Consider the following 16,907-nt stretch of genomic DNA (forward strand, 5'->3'; position numbering starts at 1 on the left):
CACGACTTGCTGACGCTTAGGTTGGGAACTCACGTTAATGTGGAGAACACAATATAACGTAGGCAGACGGCGCTCGCTGTCAGCCGGAAGTTCACAAGTGCAGCAGTAAATTGCGATAGTATGTTATTTCTTGTGCTGCTTTTTGGTGCAAAATTCTAAACTATCCTAAACCATTCTATGCTATTCTAAACTAAACTATTTAACTGTTCTAAGCACGATGCTGACACTTAGGTTGCGAAAACTTTTTGGGACATCAGTGGTGCAGCCAACCATAATTGTCACGTACGTGACGTCTCTCAGCCACACAAGGTGCCATGAGCAAAGGCTGTTGAAAATTTGATTTAACGTCGGCTGCGATTTGTACCAATAAACATATGTCGGGTGTTTGAAGAGGTCATAATATCATTAGATGTGAAGCATCTCATAGCGGAGTTAAATCCGGTGGTGGTGGTGTGCGGCGTGACCACTCTTACTGCGCATGTGCAAGCCCTCTCCACACACCTCCTTTCCCTCTCCACTCCCCTCCCCCTCACCACTTCCCATTTCCCCTCACCCTCTCCACTTCCGCTCTCCCCTTTCCCTCTCTCCCCTCCCCCTCCGAAACGCGGGCTCTACATGCCGAAACGCTGCTTCGCATCGCCTCATGGTTCCCTTTAGCGGGAGATGGTGTAATTTTGATATATGTTTGAAAAGAACGAATTTTACGCAGTGCACCAAATCCGCGTACTAATGATGGGCAGGACTAGCACTTCCAGCGCAATGCGTGTGTACAGAATCGGCAAAACCGTTTCAATTTACATCTGAATGCCCCTTCTGACGTCCATAAAAACGATAAAACGTGGAATAGTCTGTGGTGTCATGCCTGGAGGAGTTGTAAGCGAATGTAGCGTAGGATGCAGTAGAAAGTCGGCGACATCGGTAGCGCAGCTGGTAGGAAGCGCGCGAGTAATCGCGTGACTTGTCCCGTTGTCGGTGGCTACGGGAAACTACTTGTTCCCGGATGCAGAAATGGCAAACGGGTCAACATGGTCGAGCCCTACGAGGCAGATTGGCTCAGCGGGGATGTCCGTAGGGAGAAGGGGGCTGGCTGGAAGCATGGTTTTCAACCTTGACATAGTTGCAGCTGGTGACGTACTTTTGCACAGAGGGATAGAGGCCAGCCCAGAGAAAACGGCGCCGGACGCGATCGTATGTGCCTGTCACTTGAAGGCGACCGGCGGTAGGTTCATCGTGAAAGCTGGCAACACCTGCCCGCATATGGGAAGGCATTACCAGAAGGTGTTCAGGTGCCGTGGAGGTGCATATTGTGGCAGTTAGGACACCGTCGTGAACGCAAAAAAAGTTGGGGACAGACTTGAAATTGCGGATTCAGTCTGTCATTGCTCATACCCTAAGGAAGTCTGATAGTGACAATACGCAAACATCTGGCTCTTTCTGCGGCGTCTGGAAGATCCACTGGATGCTGTAAAGACAATCGGCGTCTTGACGGAGGCGACCAGATTTGTAAATGACCGAGAAGGTGTGTTCTTGGAGGCGGAGAGACCAGCCATCAACGCGGCCCGTGGGATCTTTGAGCGAAAAGAGCCAGCAAAGGAAATGATCAGTTGCAAGAGTAAAGCGGCGGCTAAACACGTATGGACGAAATTTAGCGGTAGTTCCAACTAGAGCAAGGCGCTCTCTATTGGTGATTCAATAGTTCCAATGCCAAGGGGCATTAAAAACGAAATGCCAAGGCGAAAATGTTATTCAGAGAAATCGTTTTCAGCATATTATTCAGAAAACAAGGTCATGGCTCCATGGCCCGAACCTTAAGAGAGTTCACCAGTGGGAGCGCCCATGGAGAATACACGTGCACATTCAAAAACTCTAGCGTGTCCGCATTTGGTCAGATTTACACGGGGCTTGCGGCAGTGTATTCGTTTTTAATAAATGAAGGAAATGTTGCGGAAAGATGTTTTAGAGCGCAGCTCTTAGGCACAGTCCCTGCGTTAAGCTGCATTGGCGTCGTCGTAACCGGCAGAGCGAACGAGGACTAGAGAGAGCGAGAGGGACCGCCCCAAGTAGTTTTCTACCATGAGAGCCAGCGAGCCGCTGTGTTAGCGTCCGCAATGCCTCGTGCCTGCTCGCGCTTCATCTGACAGCGCAACGCATGCCTATCGCGCAAGCACACGAGAAAGCGGGTTGACCTGTGACTAGTGATGCAGAACTATCGATGGTACTATCGATACTATCGATATTGAAAAATACTATCGATAGCGCTATCGATAGTAAAAAAATTCGATGGTACTACGATAGTATAAAAATCAACAGCGCGGACTCACTGCAGAATAAACTTGGTTCCCCGCTCTCGTGGTACATAGGGGAGCCGGAGGAGCAGGTTCAAGGGCAAGAAAGTTGCCATGATTGAGTTCTTCCCCAGAGTGCTTTGCTGACACATGATTATAAAGTCAAACTGTTCAGCTGTAGCCGAAAGGAAGCCTTTACATGTGGTAGGACTGCGTGGCTTCAAATTGATATTGCAATTTATGATTTCAAAATAAAAAAAATATTAAGAAGGTGATTGTAAGGTGTAACTGCTTGCTTTTGGATACGAATTTATTGATGGATATATTCCGCCATTTTCACTGCGGAAATAATTAATTTCTCTGCCAACAATTGCTCATAAATTAAGCGAAGCTGGTAGTAAGCTATCGCAAATATCTTCGCAATATGGCCGGCCAGCTAACGTATCCTTATTCACACCACTATCGATAGTATCGTCACGTGGTTGTGACGGTGAAGAATGCTGCAGTAAGACTGGGAAATGCGGAGCTCTTTATTTGGGCGAACTTGTGCCCAGAAAATCAAAGCTCTAGATACAAGCGATACGTGCTGCGCACTGATAGCGGCGGGAACAGTCGTCAGCCGTTGAGTAATCTGATTATCGGTGGAACGCGTCGTACTTTATACATCAATCATCAAACTTTCCAGCGTTATCGCTGGCGCTCGCGCAAGCTCTCGAATAAACTTGACTATTCGCGTCCGGCGCGTAATCTTAACAGAATGATCTCAAACAATTGTGAAGCTTCTCAAACATTACGGCGCGGCATGCGTCAAACGGCTAACAGTCTTTGTGGGTGAAACCCGAACAAGTCAAAACAAAGCAATAAACACGCGTGGCAGTAATATCGCTAGTAATATTACGATGGTGCTACCGATTGCACTATCGATAGTTTCAAAAAATCACAGTTTCGCCGCAAGGGCGAAGCAATGAATGCGATAGCAAGAAGCTAATGCTATACGAAGTGAGGCTCGCCAATGGATACTCTCAGTTTGAACAGCGCTCCTGTTGCAAAGGCGGCCGAAGCAGCGAAGGAAACTAGCGTGCTTCAAGTGTCGAGCTGTGACACTTGATAGTTCGCGCTCATCTTCTGTTTGTTTGTTTAGCGGCGTCGTTTAGCGGCGCTCCGTAACATGAGCGTGGAAATCACGGTGAAGGCGTGAAACATCCCTCTTCTCCTCACCACGAGAAAACCGCGCGAGCAGACAGCGGAAGGCCAAGGTTCTCATTGCGCAAATATGAGAAGAAGCGAGCGAGCTCGCCGACGACATTTAAATGCGCCCGTCGGGCTCCTAGCGCCATCTTGCTGGTAATGAAGAAACGCTTATAAGCGCCGGCCATCTCCGAGTCCGTCCAGCGGTAAAGGGTGTGTATATAACGCTCGCCGTTTGCTGCGTGGAGGACCTGCGTTCCGTGGCGTAGTGGTTAGCGCCGCTCGCTGCGGAGCAAGAGGTCCCTGGTTCGATTCCGCGCTTCGGAAGCATTTTTCTGAATTATTTTTCTTTGGGGCTTTTATATATATATACATACTTATACATATACGGTGCATGACGGCGACGGCGACGGCAAAATCCAGCCGAGAGTGTCCATATAATAATTAATTGCTATCGCAATAAAAAACTATCGCTACTACCGATAGCCAATTTACCGATAGTTCTGCATCACTACCTGTGACACTTGGGAGAACAAGACGTGCGTTGGTTGAAGGGACACTGTGTGTGGAACGCTCTAGCGGACAGACCTATGCATCTAGTTTTTCGGGCGCAAGTTCGCCCATAATATACAAGGTTTAGAGCGCAGCTCATAGGCGCCTGTTCCTGCGTTGAGCGGCGTCGGCGTCGTCGTAAACAGCAGAGCGTACGAAGACGAAAGAAGGCGAACGCGGATCACAGCGAGAATGAAAGACAGCGAGGAGAGCGCGAGGAGGAAAGTAGGACAGTGGCGAGACAGGTTCAGCGGCGGCCACCCGCGGCGCCATAATAGTGCGCGGCGTTGTGCGGTATACGGCGGGGGCGTCCCCCGATATCATATAGGGAAATAAAGCGGTGCCTGTCTGCGATGGCTGTTGTGGAACGCGCCCTCGCGTTACCTTCCGCGGTCTCCCGGTTAGCGAGGCAGTAGCTCCTCAACTTAAAGGACCACTGACATCAAATTTACGCATGTCAAGGTTTTTGCATCCACGAGTAGTTATCGACCCCCTAGTAGCGATTCGCGACCGAAAATGCAACTGAGAGACGAATAACTATCTGTTTTATTGATATATATCACCGGTATCTAGCACGATTCAAAACGGCCGGCAAGCCCGCTATTTCTTAGCGCTGACAGCGCTCCCTCGCGGTCAATTCCAGACCGCGCCCCAGTTTACCACTTGTCCACAGACAGGAGTGACGTGAGGATCAGCTGCTCAGCTAACATTTCGTCTGCTAAGCGCGCACGTTCAGTCATGCCTTGTCACCAGCATCGCCGTGGTCGCCGTCAAAAGTATCGACTAGTGTTGAAGACGGAATTCTGGAACTTAGAATCACCGCGATACGCGACATCGCGAATCATTTTCGCTTCGACCCTTTGCAAAACAGCGATTCAAAAATTGAAGCTGCTCCAAGCAGCAACGAGGAGGTGCCCGGGGACGCACGCTTGGCCCATACTCGCTGGTGTGTCTCAATTAGCTATATCAGAGAATTTTAGCGTGCACAGCATTCCGGCATACGCAAAGGGGTCTATGGAATATTGGCATAGCGAATGCACACCAGCGGAGAAATAGAATACGATAGGTTTCTACAATAAGAATTCTGTACTTGCCAGGTTCTTCTTTGCGCCACCAGATGGCCCCACCTATCCGGCCTCTCACGGTTACGGCTGCAGTAACCTGGTATTACGCTAGCGCAAGGAAGTCCACGGACGAACATTCACTAATAACGCTACATACCTGTTACTTGTTAGCGATGATATTTATCTATAGGCTGCTCCACTTTGATAGCTTGTGGTCGTGTTGGCGTATACCGTACGTGTAATGAAACGCCACGCACTTTCCGCTTTTTCCGCGCCTCGACGAGCAGGTCCGTACTACGCAGCGGCTCCCCGACATGCTGGCACGTAGTCGCTCCGATTGATCGCACTCGCGCTGAGGATCATGTCGCGTAATTAAGACCCGAGCCCTAGACCAAGCATTCTATCTCTTTTAGATGCGAAGTATCTTAAGGCGGAGCTCAATCCGGTGGTGGTGTGCGGCGTGACCACCCTTACTGCGCATGCGCATACCCTCTCCACACACCCCCTCTCCACTCCCCCTCACCATTCCCCCTGTCATCTACCCTCTCCCATTTCCCTCTCTACTCACCCTCTCTTCCCCTCTCCCCTCCCCCTTTCCACTCTTCCTCTGAAACGCGGACTAGACATGCCGAAATTCTTTCCTGCGCAACGCCGCGATGAGCTCGAGCGCATGCGCGTCCCCTCCCCTTCTCTCTCCTCTACTACGCTGCCCCCTCTCGCCCGCCTGTCGACCGCGTTCCCCCTCGCCCTGCGAGAATTAACGGCCAGGCTAGATGGAAGATACGACGCGCGTAGCGTCGCTCTTCGCGTTCCACGACGCGAGCTCGGTAGCATGCCCAAGGAACGCCAACGGAACGCGATCGTGCAAGTGCTCCGGCTTCGCATCTACTCATGGTCCCCTTTAGCGGGAGATGGTGTAATTTATTCCCCTGCTCGTGCCTACGTCTTCTTTCTTCTCTTTGTCCTCCTGCTTGTTGCCGCGCGGCCGCAATCGTCCGCAACATACTCCCAAGGGGCCAAAGCGATCACGAGGCAGTTGAATCTCGCTGACTTGCCTCTAGAATGTATAACTTTTGAACGGGTCGTTTTATGGTGTGTCCCGATGCTAGTCGAAGGGTGCAGATGCGCGCGATGTTATCCCTTCCCGGGTGTACCGCCAGAACCTTGCCCAGCTTCCATAGTAGCGGATGTGTGCCTTCGTCATGCACAAGCACCACGTCACCTTCGTGTAGCCGAGGTAGTTTACGATGAGGCGCGTTGTGCGCTGATCGAAGTAGAAGGAGGTAGGACCGCTTCCATCGGCTGCATAGCTCCGCTGTAAGACGCTCACGATAGCGCGCGCGACAGATCAGGTCCTCTCTCGTCGATGACAAGCCATAAGAATTGCTGACTTCTTGTGGAAGGCAGATGAGGCGTCTCCTAAGCAAGAAATGTGACGGCGTCAGCGGTTGCAGTTCATCAGGGCTTCTATCAAAATAAGTAAGAGGTCTGCTGCTTATGACCGCTTCCACTTCGCATAACACCTTAGCGAGGGCCTCAGCGTCGAGACTGTTGCGCCCAAGCGACCGTTTCAACGCGTTTTTTGTCGATCTGATGAGGCGCTCCCACCAGCCTCCCCACCAAGGAGCTCTCTCAGCGATGAACTTCCATTTGATCTTGGTGTTGGCCGCATATTCTTGCAGAGCTGGCTGAATGGTCTTGAGCACTCGCGCTGAGCCGTGAAAAGACAGTGCGTTATCCGAGTAAACGGTGTCGGGGATGCCACGCCGCGAAATAAAACGGCGGAAGGCGAGAAGCGTTATTGTCGTTGTCATGTCGGTTGTCAATTCCAAACGGATAGCTCGAGTGACAGCACAGGAGAACATGAGTATGTAGGCCTTTCTGCTAGTAGCAGCCGTGTCACGTGTGTAGAGGGGCCCGCAGAAATCCAACCCAACGACAAAAAAGCCGGCAGATGCCACGCATTGTGGGAATCGATGTAATGCGAAGCAGCCAGCAAGGAGCTGCATACATCGTCTTGTATGTCATTGAGGAAAATGCGTGTCATGGTTTCATGTTAACTCCTATTGTTTATGTTCGTCACACAGTAACGTCGCGCAATATCAACTTCGGGGTATCAAGCTAGCGAAACGGCCGCCAGTGCAACATGAGCGTGGCACGTAAGTCATACTGTACATGACATGCGTTTCATGATTTTCATGTTAAGTCGTATTATTTGTGTTCGTCACACAGTCACGTCACGAGATACCTATTTTGGTGTATATCAAGCTAGCGAAACAGCCGCCAGCGCACCATGAGCGAGGCAAGTAAGTCATGCTGTACATGACATGCGTGTCATGATTTTCATGTTAACTCGTGATTTTATGTTCGTCACACAGTCACGTCGCGCAATACCAATTTCGGGGTAGATCAAGCTAGCGAAACGGCCACCAGCGCCCCGTGAGCGTGGCACGTAAGTCATGCTGTACATGACATGCGTGTCATAATTTTCGTGTTAACTCGTGGTATTTATGTTCGTCACACAGTCACGTCCGAAGACACCAATTTCGGGGTATAGATCAAGCTAGCGAAACGGGCGCCAGCGCCCCATGAGCGTGGCACGTAAGTCATGCTGTACATGACATGCGTGTCATAATTTTCATGTTAACTCGTGTTATTTATGTTCGTTACACAATCACGTCGCAAGATACCAATTTCGGGTTAGATCAAGCTAGCGAAACGGCCGCCAGCGCACCATGAGCGTGGCACGTAAGTCATGCTGTACATGACATGCGTGTCATAATTTTCGTGTTAACTCGTGGTATTTATGTTCGTCACACAGTCACGTCCAAAGATGCCAATTTCGGGGTAGATCAAGCTAGCGAAACGGCCGCCAGTGCACCATGAGCGTGGCACGTAAGTCATGCTGTACATGACATGCGTGTCATGATTTTCATGTTAACTCGTCTTATTTACGTTCGTTACACAGTCACGTCGCAAGATACCAATTTTGGTGTATATAAAGCTAGCGAAACGGCCGCCAGCGCACCATGAGCGGGTATGTAAATCATGCTGTACATGACATGCGTGTCATGATTTTCATGTCATGACTTGTCATTGATGTTTGTCATGCAGTCCTGTTACGCCATACCAATTTTGCTGTACATTCGATTAACCAAGCGACCGGGAGAGCACAAAGTCGTAGGCGGCTAGATAGATAGATAGATAGATAGATAGATAGATAGATAGATAGATAGATAGATAGATAGATAGATAGATAGATAGATAGATAGATAGATAGATAGATAGATAGATAGATAGATAGATAGATAGATCGATAGATAGATAGATACGCTAAAAGTCGCAGAAGTTCGCTAAGAAATGCTTCGCGTTTAAAAAACGACTGGCTTCCGTGATTCGGTCTCGTGGCAGTGGAGCAAAAGGTGAGGTCTCGGCGACAGGCTTGTAGCGTTTGCAAGGCAAACTCCTCAGTACCCTTTTAACGGTCTGTCGTCCTTTCACAACCCAAAACTTCTCTCGAAGCTCGCAAAGGGTGGCCTCTACTCCGCTGTGAAGGACGCGTCCATGCGCGGCTGAAACCACAAGATGGTTGAAGGAGTGCCTTGCTGGAAACAGGATTGGGTGCTTGACGTCAAAAGAGGCTGCTAGCTCCTGCAGACGACCTCCAACGCGAAACAGACCACCTTCGTCCAGGAAAGGATGTAATCGAAGAACTGGGTTCGTGGACGGTAGTTCTCTCTCTGCGCGGAGGGCCTGCACTTTTTCGGAGAACATTTCTTCTTGGACCCTTTGCAACCAGTAGTGTTCTGCCTTGTGAAGCTCTGCTGCTGTTAACGTTGCGGCTGTGGAACACTGTTTCTTTGGAACACGCGTTTTCTGTGGAACACGCGTTTGCAGCGAAGCGGTACACCCACCGGTGACTCTTAGCAGTCTGTTCAGGTTGCTGTACTTGCTTACAGATCATATAGCGTTCGAACCAAGGCCTGCGGGACACACCAACGTTTCTTCTGGACTCTGTTCGAAGACCGCAAATTCTTCTGAGAATTCAGCGCGCTCAGTAGGCATTGGTTCTTCGGGATCATGAAGCCAGGTTGGACCATGCCACCACATTGTTCACGCAAGAAGATGAGGTGATGAAACCCCTCGTGTGACCAAGTCCGCGGGGTTGTCTTTTCCGGAACAGTGATGCCACTGGGTCGGTGATGTCATGCTATGAATCTCGGAAACTCTATGACGTACAAACAGCTCTCTTTTGGCAGGCGTTTTTCGAATCCAATGCAATGCCACGAGTGAGTCGGTCCAGAAGTGTACAGGAACAGAGCTTAGCATTGGTACTGTTTTCACGTATGCGCACAACCTTGCGCCGACGACGCATGCTAAGAGCCCTAGACGTGGCAGCGAAATATGTTTAAGTGGTGCCACACGGCTCTTGCTTATGAGGAGCTGTGAGTTGCAGGCGCCGTTTGGTGAGAGCGCCTGTGCGTAGATGCAGGTACCATATGCTCTGGGACTTGCGTCGCAGAACACGTGTAGTTCGATTGAAATCGTTGCATCAACTGATTGCAGGAATACGTAACGATCGGCGGAATATGGATTCATGCTGGCCAATTCGGTGCGCCAACTGTTCCAGCTTGCTTGTTCTTCTGGCGGGAGGGCATCGTCCCATGCGCATTTCTTCTTCCACAAGTCTTGAAACAGTAGCTTTGCCCTGAGCGAAAATGGAGCTAGATACCCCAACGGATCGTACACTCTTGCTAACGTCTGGAGCACAATGCGCTTGGTCGAAGGCTTGTTCGCAGCGAAGTCCAACGCTTCGCGCACCATGAGGACAATTCTGTCGCCTTCACGTTCCCAAGGTACACCGAGGACTTTGATTAGGGTACTCTCTCCGGCTTCGTTTTCAAAAGCAATCTTGTCTCTAAGGAAGATTTTTCGCAAGGCATGTGCATTGGAAGCCCATTTGCGCAGTTCCATGCTTGCTTCCGAGAATATCTTGCGTGCTTCATTGTACACTGTGGCAGCTTCGTCCACATTCGGAAGCCCCACGATAAGGTCATCGACGTAAAAGGCTTTCTCTAGTAATGCTACAGTCTCAGGATGTTGTTCTCGACAGAGTGCTAGGTGATGTCGAATGGTAGCTGCGAGCACAAATGGGTTAGACGAGGCTCCGAACGGGACCCGCGTCATTCTCCACGTCACCACAGATGGAGATGGATCTTGATCCGAGGGCAACCGGTCAATCCAGAGGAATCGCAGCACGTCGCAGTCTTCCGGGCGAATAAGCATCTGCAAGTATGCCTTTTTGATGTCCGCGATAAGGACTACCGGGTGACATCGGAAGGTGAGTAGCAGCTGCACAATGTCAACTCCAAGCTTCGTACCCTTGAACAGGACATCATTCAGGCAGGGATGGCCAAGCGCGTGCGAGGAAGCGTCAAACACCACCCGAAGTTTTGTCGTAACGGCCTCTCTTCGTATGACGGCATGATGAGGCATATAATACACATTTTCTCTTGGCAGTAGCTTTTCTTCAACTCGCTCTGCGTGGTCCTCGTTAAAATACGCTCTGATTGCCGTGTCATACTGCTTGAGGAGTTCGGGCTGTGGTCTGAACCTATTTAATTGTGCTTGCAGACGGCGCTCCGCCAACCATCGATTGTCGCTGCCGGCAGGTATTCCTGGATCCTTTAACATCAGCGGCACCTGGTAGCGCCCGTCTAGCTTGATAATGCCCTCTTCAAATGCCTCAAGTTCTGGCGGAACCTTGCTCTTTTCCTGAGCAGGTGCCTTGATCCCCATGACGTCGAGACGCCACATCGCAGACAGATCACAGTCAGGAACTAACCCCGTGCTGCAGTGCAGGAATAGAGCGCTCGTAGATGCTGAACTTCTTTCGCGTTCCGTGGTGCCCTGGACGGTCCAGCCGAACTTGGTTTCCACGGCCGTCAGGTTGCTGGTTAAATGATCAACCTTTCCAGTCGCGACCTTCCAGTAGACGTCGGAACCAAGTAATACGCTTACTTCCTGTGGGTGCCATGTGTCGGGATGAAAGTTGTCTGCGGCATCATAGTTCTTGTCGCACAAAAGCTGCAAAATATCAGTGCTGAGCGGCGGGCTTGTAACTGCACACACTTCGGGGACCTCCAAGGCCTCCACGGTTACCGCTATGTCCCTACGTTGGCCTCGTAAAGTCAAAGCTACCCGTCGACTGCGCATTACTTCGCGGGGTTTCGAGTGGCCGAACGTCACCAAGGAAAGTTCTTCGGTTCCGATAACCGGGCGCTGTCAAGAAGAATGCGCACGAGACGCTTTTGGGACCCGCACTCGATCCAGACTCGTCCTGTTTGGAGAAGAACGGCGTTGATTCCGCTCAGGGCGCTTGGGGCCGATGTCACTGACGGCGTGTTCGTGCCTCGCCCGGCGATGCGAGGCTCGTCTTGGTTCACTGTCGTTGCGTTTGCAGGGGTTGGGGCTGCCGGCGTGAACAATTCACAGAGGATAGTGAGATGTCGTCGGTTGCACTTACTGCAGATGATGCTGCGCGCACGTCGGCAAAAACGCGCCATGTGGTTTTGCAAGCCGCAACGGTAGCAGCACCGAGCAGTGCACAACTGAGCCCGTTTTTTCCTCAGCTGAGAGTTGAACGTTGCAGTCCGCGATGGTGTGCCGATAACTGCTGCATAAGGGGCACACCTCTTCCGTAACTGCAACAGATTCGGCGGCAAGTGTAGACGCTGTAGGCAAATGTCCCATCGGTGCTGACGGAGGTTCGACATCTTCTTCGGGCAGTAACCGCGAAAAAGCAAACGGCGTTCGTCCTGGGCTGCCTTCCTCTCGAACCTCAATTTGTATGCGCAGGAAGCTTAGCATTTCTGCATCCTGGCGAGATCTTTCTTCGGGGGTCGCTATACTGGACGTATCCTGCGCGCCTTCTTTGGACTTCTGCCGGTAGAGGATCACGACGTCATCAGGCAGACACCTCATTAGGACGCGGTTGAGGACCACGTTGTACTGGTCGGGTGAGACGCCCAAACTGGTCAGTGCCGAGACGCGAAATTGTACCTTGTCGTAGAGTAGGCGAAGTTTGTCGACATCTGCCGAAGACTTGACTGGTGGTAGGGCGAGCAGGTGGTCGATGTGCTCGTTGATGAGCAAGTCGCGTCGACCAAATCGCTCCGTCAAGGTCCTGATGGCGATCGCATAATTGTCCTCCGTGAGTCTAATGCCTTCGATGGCTCTCTTCGCGGCGCCACTCAAATACGAGAGGAGGTACTTAAATTTCTCAATCGGCAGAATGTCTTCATTACGGTGGATCGTGGCACTGAAGTGGTCCCAGAAGGTCTGCCAGTCGCGAAGTGCGCCGGAAAATGTAGGTATCTGAAGTTTCGGCAGGACCACTGTGCGATGACGCCGCACGGTTGCTGGGCCGGGTGTCCCCTCTGTTACACGAGGTGCAGCGTCAATGACCTCGTTATGCGCTGAGCTGCCGGCCCCAGCGACGTCGGCGTTCGGTGACGTAGCCTCGGGCCTTGAAGTCCTCGTTGCCGTCGCTGTGTTGGCGTGTTCGCGCAGGAAGAAGCGCGCTCGAGACACGGCATAGGACACCTTCCGGTCGTAGTCTTCCGCGGCCTCGAGCTCTTCGTCATAAGCGTCATCGTCCGTGGCGTCGAGGATTTGCTTGTTGAGGTTGCCGAGCTCGACGGTCTTCTGAGTCAGGTATGGAACGTGAGAATCAACTTGAGCGGCATCGGGAGCCGTGGCCTGAAGTTCGTCGGTCAGGAGCGTAATGGTTCGTGTGACGTCGGCCCTGACGACGCGACGGTTCTTGCGGAGCCGCTCCAACGATGCCATGGAAGCTGGAAGTCTTGGAAGGGCTATGACCGGGGGGTTTGCGGCACCAAAAAGAATGTCGCGTAATTAAGACCCGAGCCCTAGACGAAGCATTCTATATCTTTGTTCCCCTGCTCGTGCCTACGTCTTCTTTCTTCTCTTTGTCCTCCTGCTTGTTGCCGCACGGCCGCAATCGTCCGCAACTGATTACAGGACAAATCAGTCGATACGACACGATGAATCGCAGGCACGGATCGGGACAGCAAGGAGAGCCGCTGGCTGAGAGTGAGAGCCGGTGAGTGCGTCGCCTGGCGTCGGCGGCACAATAAATACACGCAGGTAGTCGACGTCATTGTTACTAGCGTATCGTCGCTCGGGATGGTATGGTCGGAATGTAGCACTAGTGTCGATGTCGCAGCGTGATCAATTTTCCGTTGAGCTTTCGTACGCTGTTTGCCCTCGAAATAAAATTACTTCCACGCGACGGACGCCATTCAAATTTGGCCAACGAGACCTATGCATGCTGAGCAATCGAATAAAGTGCACATCTCGACTTTGAAATTTGATGACAGTGCTTCTTTAACGCAAAAGCAAAGCACCTAAACAGCTGCGCTCAGAATTCGCGTTAAGCAGCATCGTAGTCGTCGGTGAATTTTTTCACTCAGGCTTTCATTGTTTTTTACGAGCTGGCTCGCCAGGTTCTTAAGCTGGGGCGAAGTGCCGCGCCGTAACCTTAGTTCCAGAGGCAACCGCTACAGGCGCAGCTGTGCAGTAGTTCAAATGTCGCCCGCTAGATGGTTATCAATTAGAGTAAAGGCTCGTTAATTCGAACTCGAAGGAGAATTTAAGATTGTTCGAATTAAGCGGAGTTCGAGTTAGCGGGCGGGTCCTAGAATGAACGGACATCGCGCCACACTGCGTGGGCAGAACCCAAAAAATCCACCTCTGGAATCGTTATCGCGCATTAGGCGATACTACACGTTTGTGGCAAGTAATTCCGTAAATTAAGTTCATGGAGCTCTAGCAGCGAACAGAATGAATTGATCAGTCAGTGATAGAGAGAGAGAGAGGGGGGGGGGGGGCAAGGAAAGACAGGGAGGTTAACCAGACGCACGTCCGGTTTGCTACCGTGTACTGGGGGAGAGGGATAAGGGGTGGACTGGATGTGCTCCTCCAAGTGTGCTCGTGATTGTGTCCATCCCTCTTCTCTTGCTCTCTCTTTTCGATCAGTCAGTGATAGGCCAGAAACAAGCAGCGACATGCATTCATGTGAACAGTGGGCCTTAACGAGAAATATATGACGCTATTTATACTTTTAAAACACGTTTATTTACACGGCAAAGCTAACGCAATTGACAAATAAAAGTAATCCGTAATTTGCATTTGCTTGCGCTGCTTCTGTCGCGACTCCATGAGCATCGTTTGCAACTTGCCCAAGAGCTCCAGCGCAGCATCAGAACTCTCATCTGCGGAGAAATGCTGCTGTTTTGTTGTTGTGCATCTGTAGTAAGTTTGGTTTGGTTTGGTTTTGCAACACATTCTGATCACTCTGGGCCGACTTCTGCGGGGAGCGATGAAAGCTCGAAGTTCGAATTAACCGTTGTGGATACCGACGCGTCGGATGTTGATATTTTCTTTGAAATGTAATGTTCTCAAATTAGCCATTCCAACTATGTGCCATATTTCTCTAACTGGCCAGCTTTTTGCGTCATAGTGTGCATTGCAGTGACATGGTTCTGTGTAAAAATGTTAACCTTAAAACTTTTGTGCTACGGTGAACAATACCAAGTAATGGCAATAATTTTGGGAAGATAAACAGATCACATTTGGTTTAAAGCTAGAAAACAATTTTGCAAGTAAAGAACTGAAGCCCTACTGTGGCGTTGCTGGGCCTAATCTTCACTGCATTGTACACTGGGGCTTTCTTTCGGGTAAGCCCGAGCTCGTGCAGTACTCTACGTCGAAGTGAAAGAGCGAAGCGAGCGAGATGCGTTGTGATCGGTGGCTGCGGAGTAACCCACAGTGGAAAGCCACAGCCCGTCGCTTCGTTCGAGTCATTCGTGGAAAAGCAAGCGGGGTTGCAGATGTTGAAGGCGAAGAAAAGACGCTATATCTGCAGCCCTTGCTGGAAGCGCGGCTACGTGGGCAGCGAACTCTACTATTCTGTAGGTCATACCCTTCTCGGCCCCGTCTGGAGAATTAGCGTCAGCGGATCTCTTAGCGCATTGTGCTCGTTTTTAGGAGTGCAATGCGCCAAACATTTGAGTGGTTACGCTATTGTCGTTTAAATAAGTACGCGACTGCTGACAATATCCGATGGTTCAGTAAGGCTCCCACACTAGCCTAAGACAACTGATCAGACAAGTCATTACCCATTGTTCGGGTCAAGGGCGCAGTGGGCCGAGACCTGTGAGACGTCGCACGTAAAATCCCTAGATTTTTCTCTTTTACCTAAGTACCGACAACTGCCTCCTTTCCCGGCCCTCTCTCGCGCGCAGCTGGCGTCTGCCGCCATTTTCTTCCTAACCTGGAAGATTTATAAAGCCACGTACGTCTAAGTACATTAGAGACGTATCTTTCAGCGGACAATATGCTAACGCGACGCGCCTTTCTCCTCCCGCCAATCCCCCGTCATTAGTGAGCAGGGGACGCGTTTCAACAGGTGCTGGAAAAGCGTGAAGAACATGGCTACCGTAAACGAGCGTTAGCGAATGAGATTTGTCGGCGGCGCTTCAATGGTTGTCGGTACTTAAGAAAGAAGAGTGAAAAATCACGGGAGTTTGGTCGCACGTTACGGGGAGGACAAAGCGTTTACCGTGTTTTGAGGAGTTCCCGGGCAAGCTTCAAGCAGCGCTACTTCCGTATGCGGAAGGACTAACATTTTCGTGTGCTGGTGAGATTTACGTACTTGGGGTGTACTTAAAGTCCCTAGATTTTTCCCTGGGAAAAATCTAGGGACTTTAGGTGTACTAAAAGTTCTCTCTTTTTGGTGGCCCGTAAGTGCTGCCATCTATGGAGAAAAAAAAAACTTCAAATTTGAGTTGCTCTGGAGCTGGCGAGCCTTCTTAAACGACGGCCCTGACTAACCCTTGAGCTTTTCTCGCGAGCGTGACCGGTGTGAAACCAATAGCATTTATATTTTTGTCATGCAAATGGTCATTCACCAAAATCATTGCCGATCGTTTAAGCTCTTCAATCAAATCACACATGCGATTTTGCAAGGTGGTGGGCTACTTAAGTGTCCTGGTCAAACGATGCTACCGGGCAGTTTAAGTATCTCGTTATCATTGCTTGGAATGGTTTCTAACATCAGTTATGTGTATTAAAGGCTACGCCTTCATTTCACAAAGATACGCAGATATGTTAAGATACGCAGGTCAGACATTACAAGAACATGCTTGATTGGCCATAGATGTGTGGAACCTAAACCGGTCACATTGGATGTCATATGAACAACCATCGTTCTATGGGATGGAGCTTGTCGCCGACTGCTGCACAGTGTATACCTAGCAGTCCAGTTATTTCAGTCATACCAATGAACGCGACATCGACGTGTATATTCCGATACTAACTGAATATTCTGTTTTGCTGTATTTTCGCTCACCTTCCATTTTGGTGTGCCTTTTTTGTAGGCCTGTGATAACCCTGCAAAAAAGAAGTACTTTGCCGCCGAAAACATATGGGGGAACTACATTAACAACCAATCGTGGGCGGCTTACTACTTGTATGAGAACAACGACACTTATCATGACAAGGTAAGAAATGCTTGGCTGGCAAAACACAAGTTGATCATGCCTCTAAACATTTACAGGCAGATCCTGAGTCAAATGAACAACGCCCCTGCTGTGGGTGGGGACTTGACTAGCAGAGCAATTGTCGGTAGATGAGTTAATGTGGAGTGCTTAGGCGAGAGAAAGTCAAACTGCGCGCGATGCGTGTTACCTCTTCCTAATGTACTCCAGTGGACAAGTGGTAGCGCTTTGAGTGT

The 16,907-nt window shown here is 50.5% G+C and overlaps 2 protein-coding genes across 2 annotated transcripts; both read right to left on the minus strand.

Moving 5' to 3' along the window:
• Positions 1 to 1,199: 1,199 nt before the first annotated feature.
• On the minus strand, positions 1,200 to 10,888 carry LOC119376267 (uncharacterized). Its single transcript, XM_037646171.1, has 2 exons — positions 9,725 to 10,888; positions 1,200 to 1,247 (listed from the first exon to the last, which is right to left on the minus strand). Exons 1-2 carry the CDS (start codon positions 10,886 to 10,888, stop codon positions 1,200 to 1,202), a joined length of 1,212 nt encoding a protein of 403 aa, XP_037502099.1.
• Positions 10,889 to 11,611: 723 nt separating this feature from the next.
• Positions 11,612 to 12,940, minus strand: LOC119376268 (uncharacterized). Its single transcript, XM_037646172.1, has one exon. It carries the CDS (start codon positions 12,938 to 12,940, stop codon positions 11,612 to 11,614), a length of 1,329 nt encoding a protein of 442 aa, XP_037502100.1.
• Positions 12,941 to 16,907: the final 3,967 nt, after the last annotated feature.

Source organism: Rhipicephalus sanguineus, unplaced genomic scaffold, assembly GCF_013339695.2.
Source record: "Rhipicephalus sanguineus isolate Rsan-2018 unplaced genomic scaffold, BIME_Rsan_1.4 Seq1138, whole genome shotgun sequence".
Classification (NCBI taxonomy): Eukaryota; Metazoa; Arthropoda; class Arachnida; order Ixodida; family Ixodidae; genus Rhipicephalus; species Rhipicephalus sanguineus.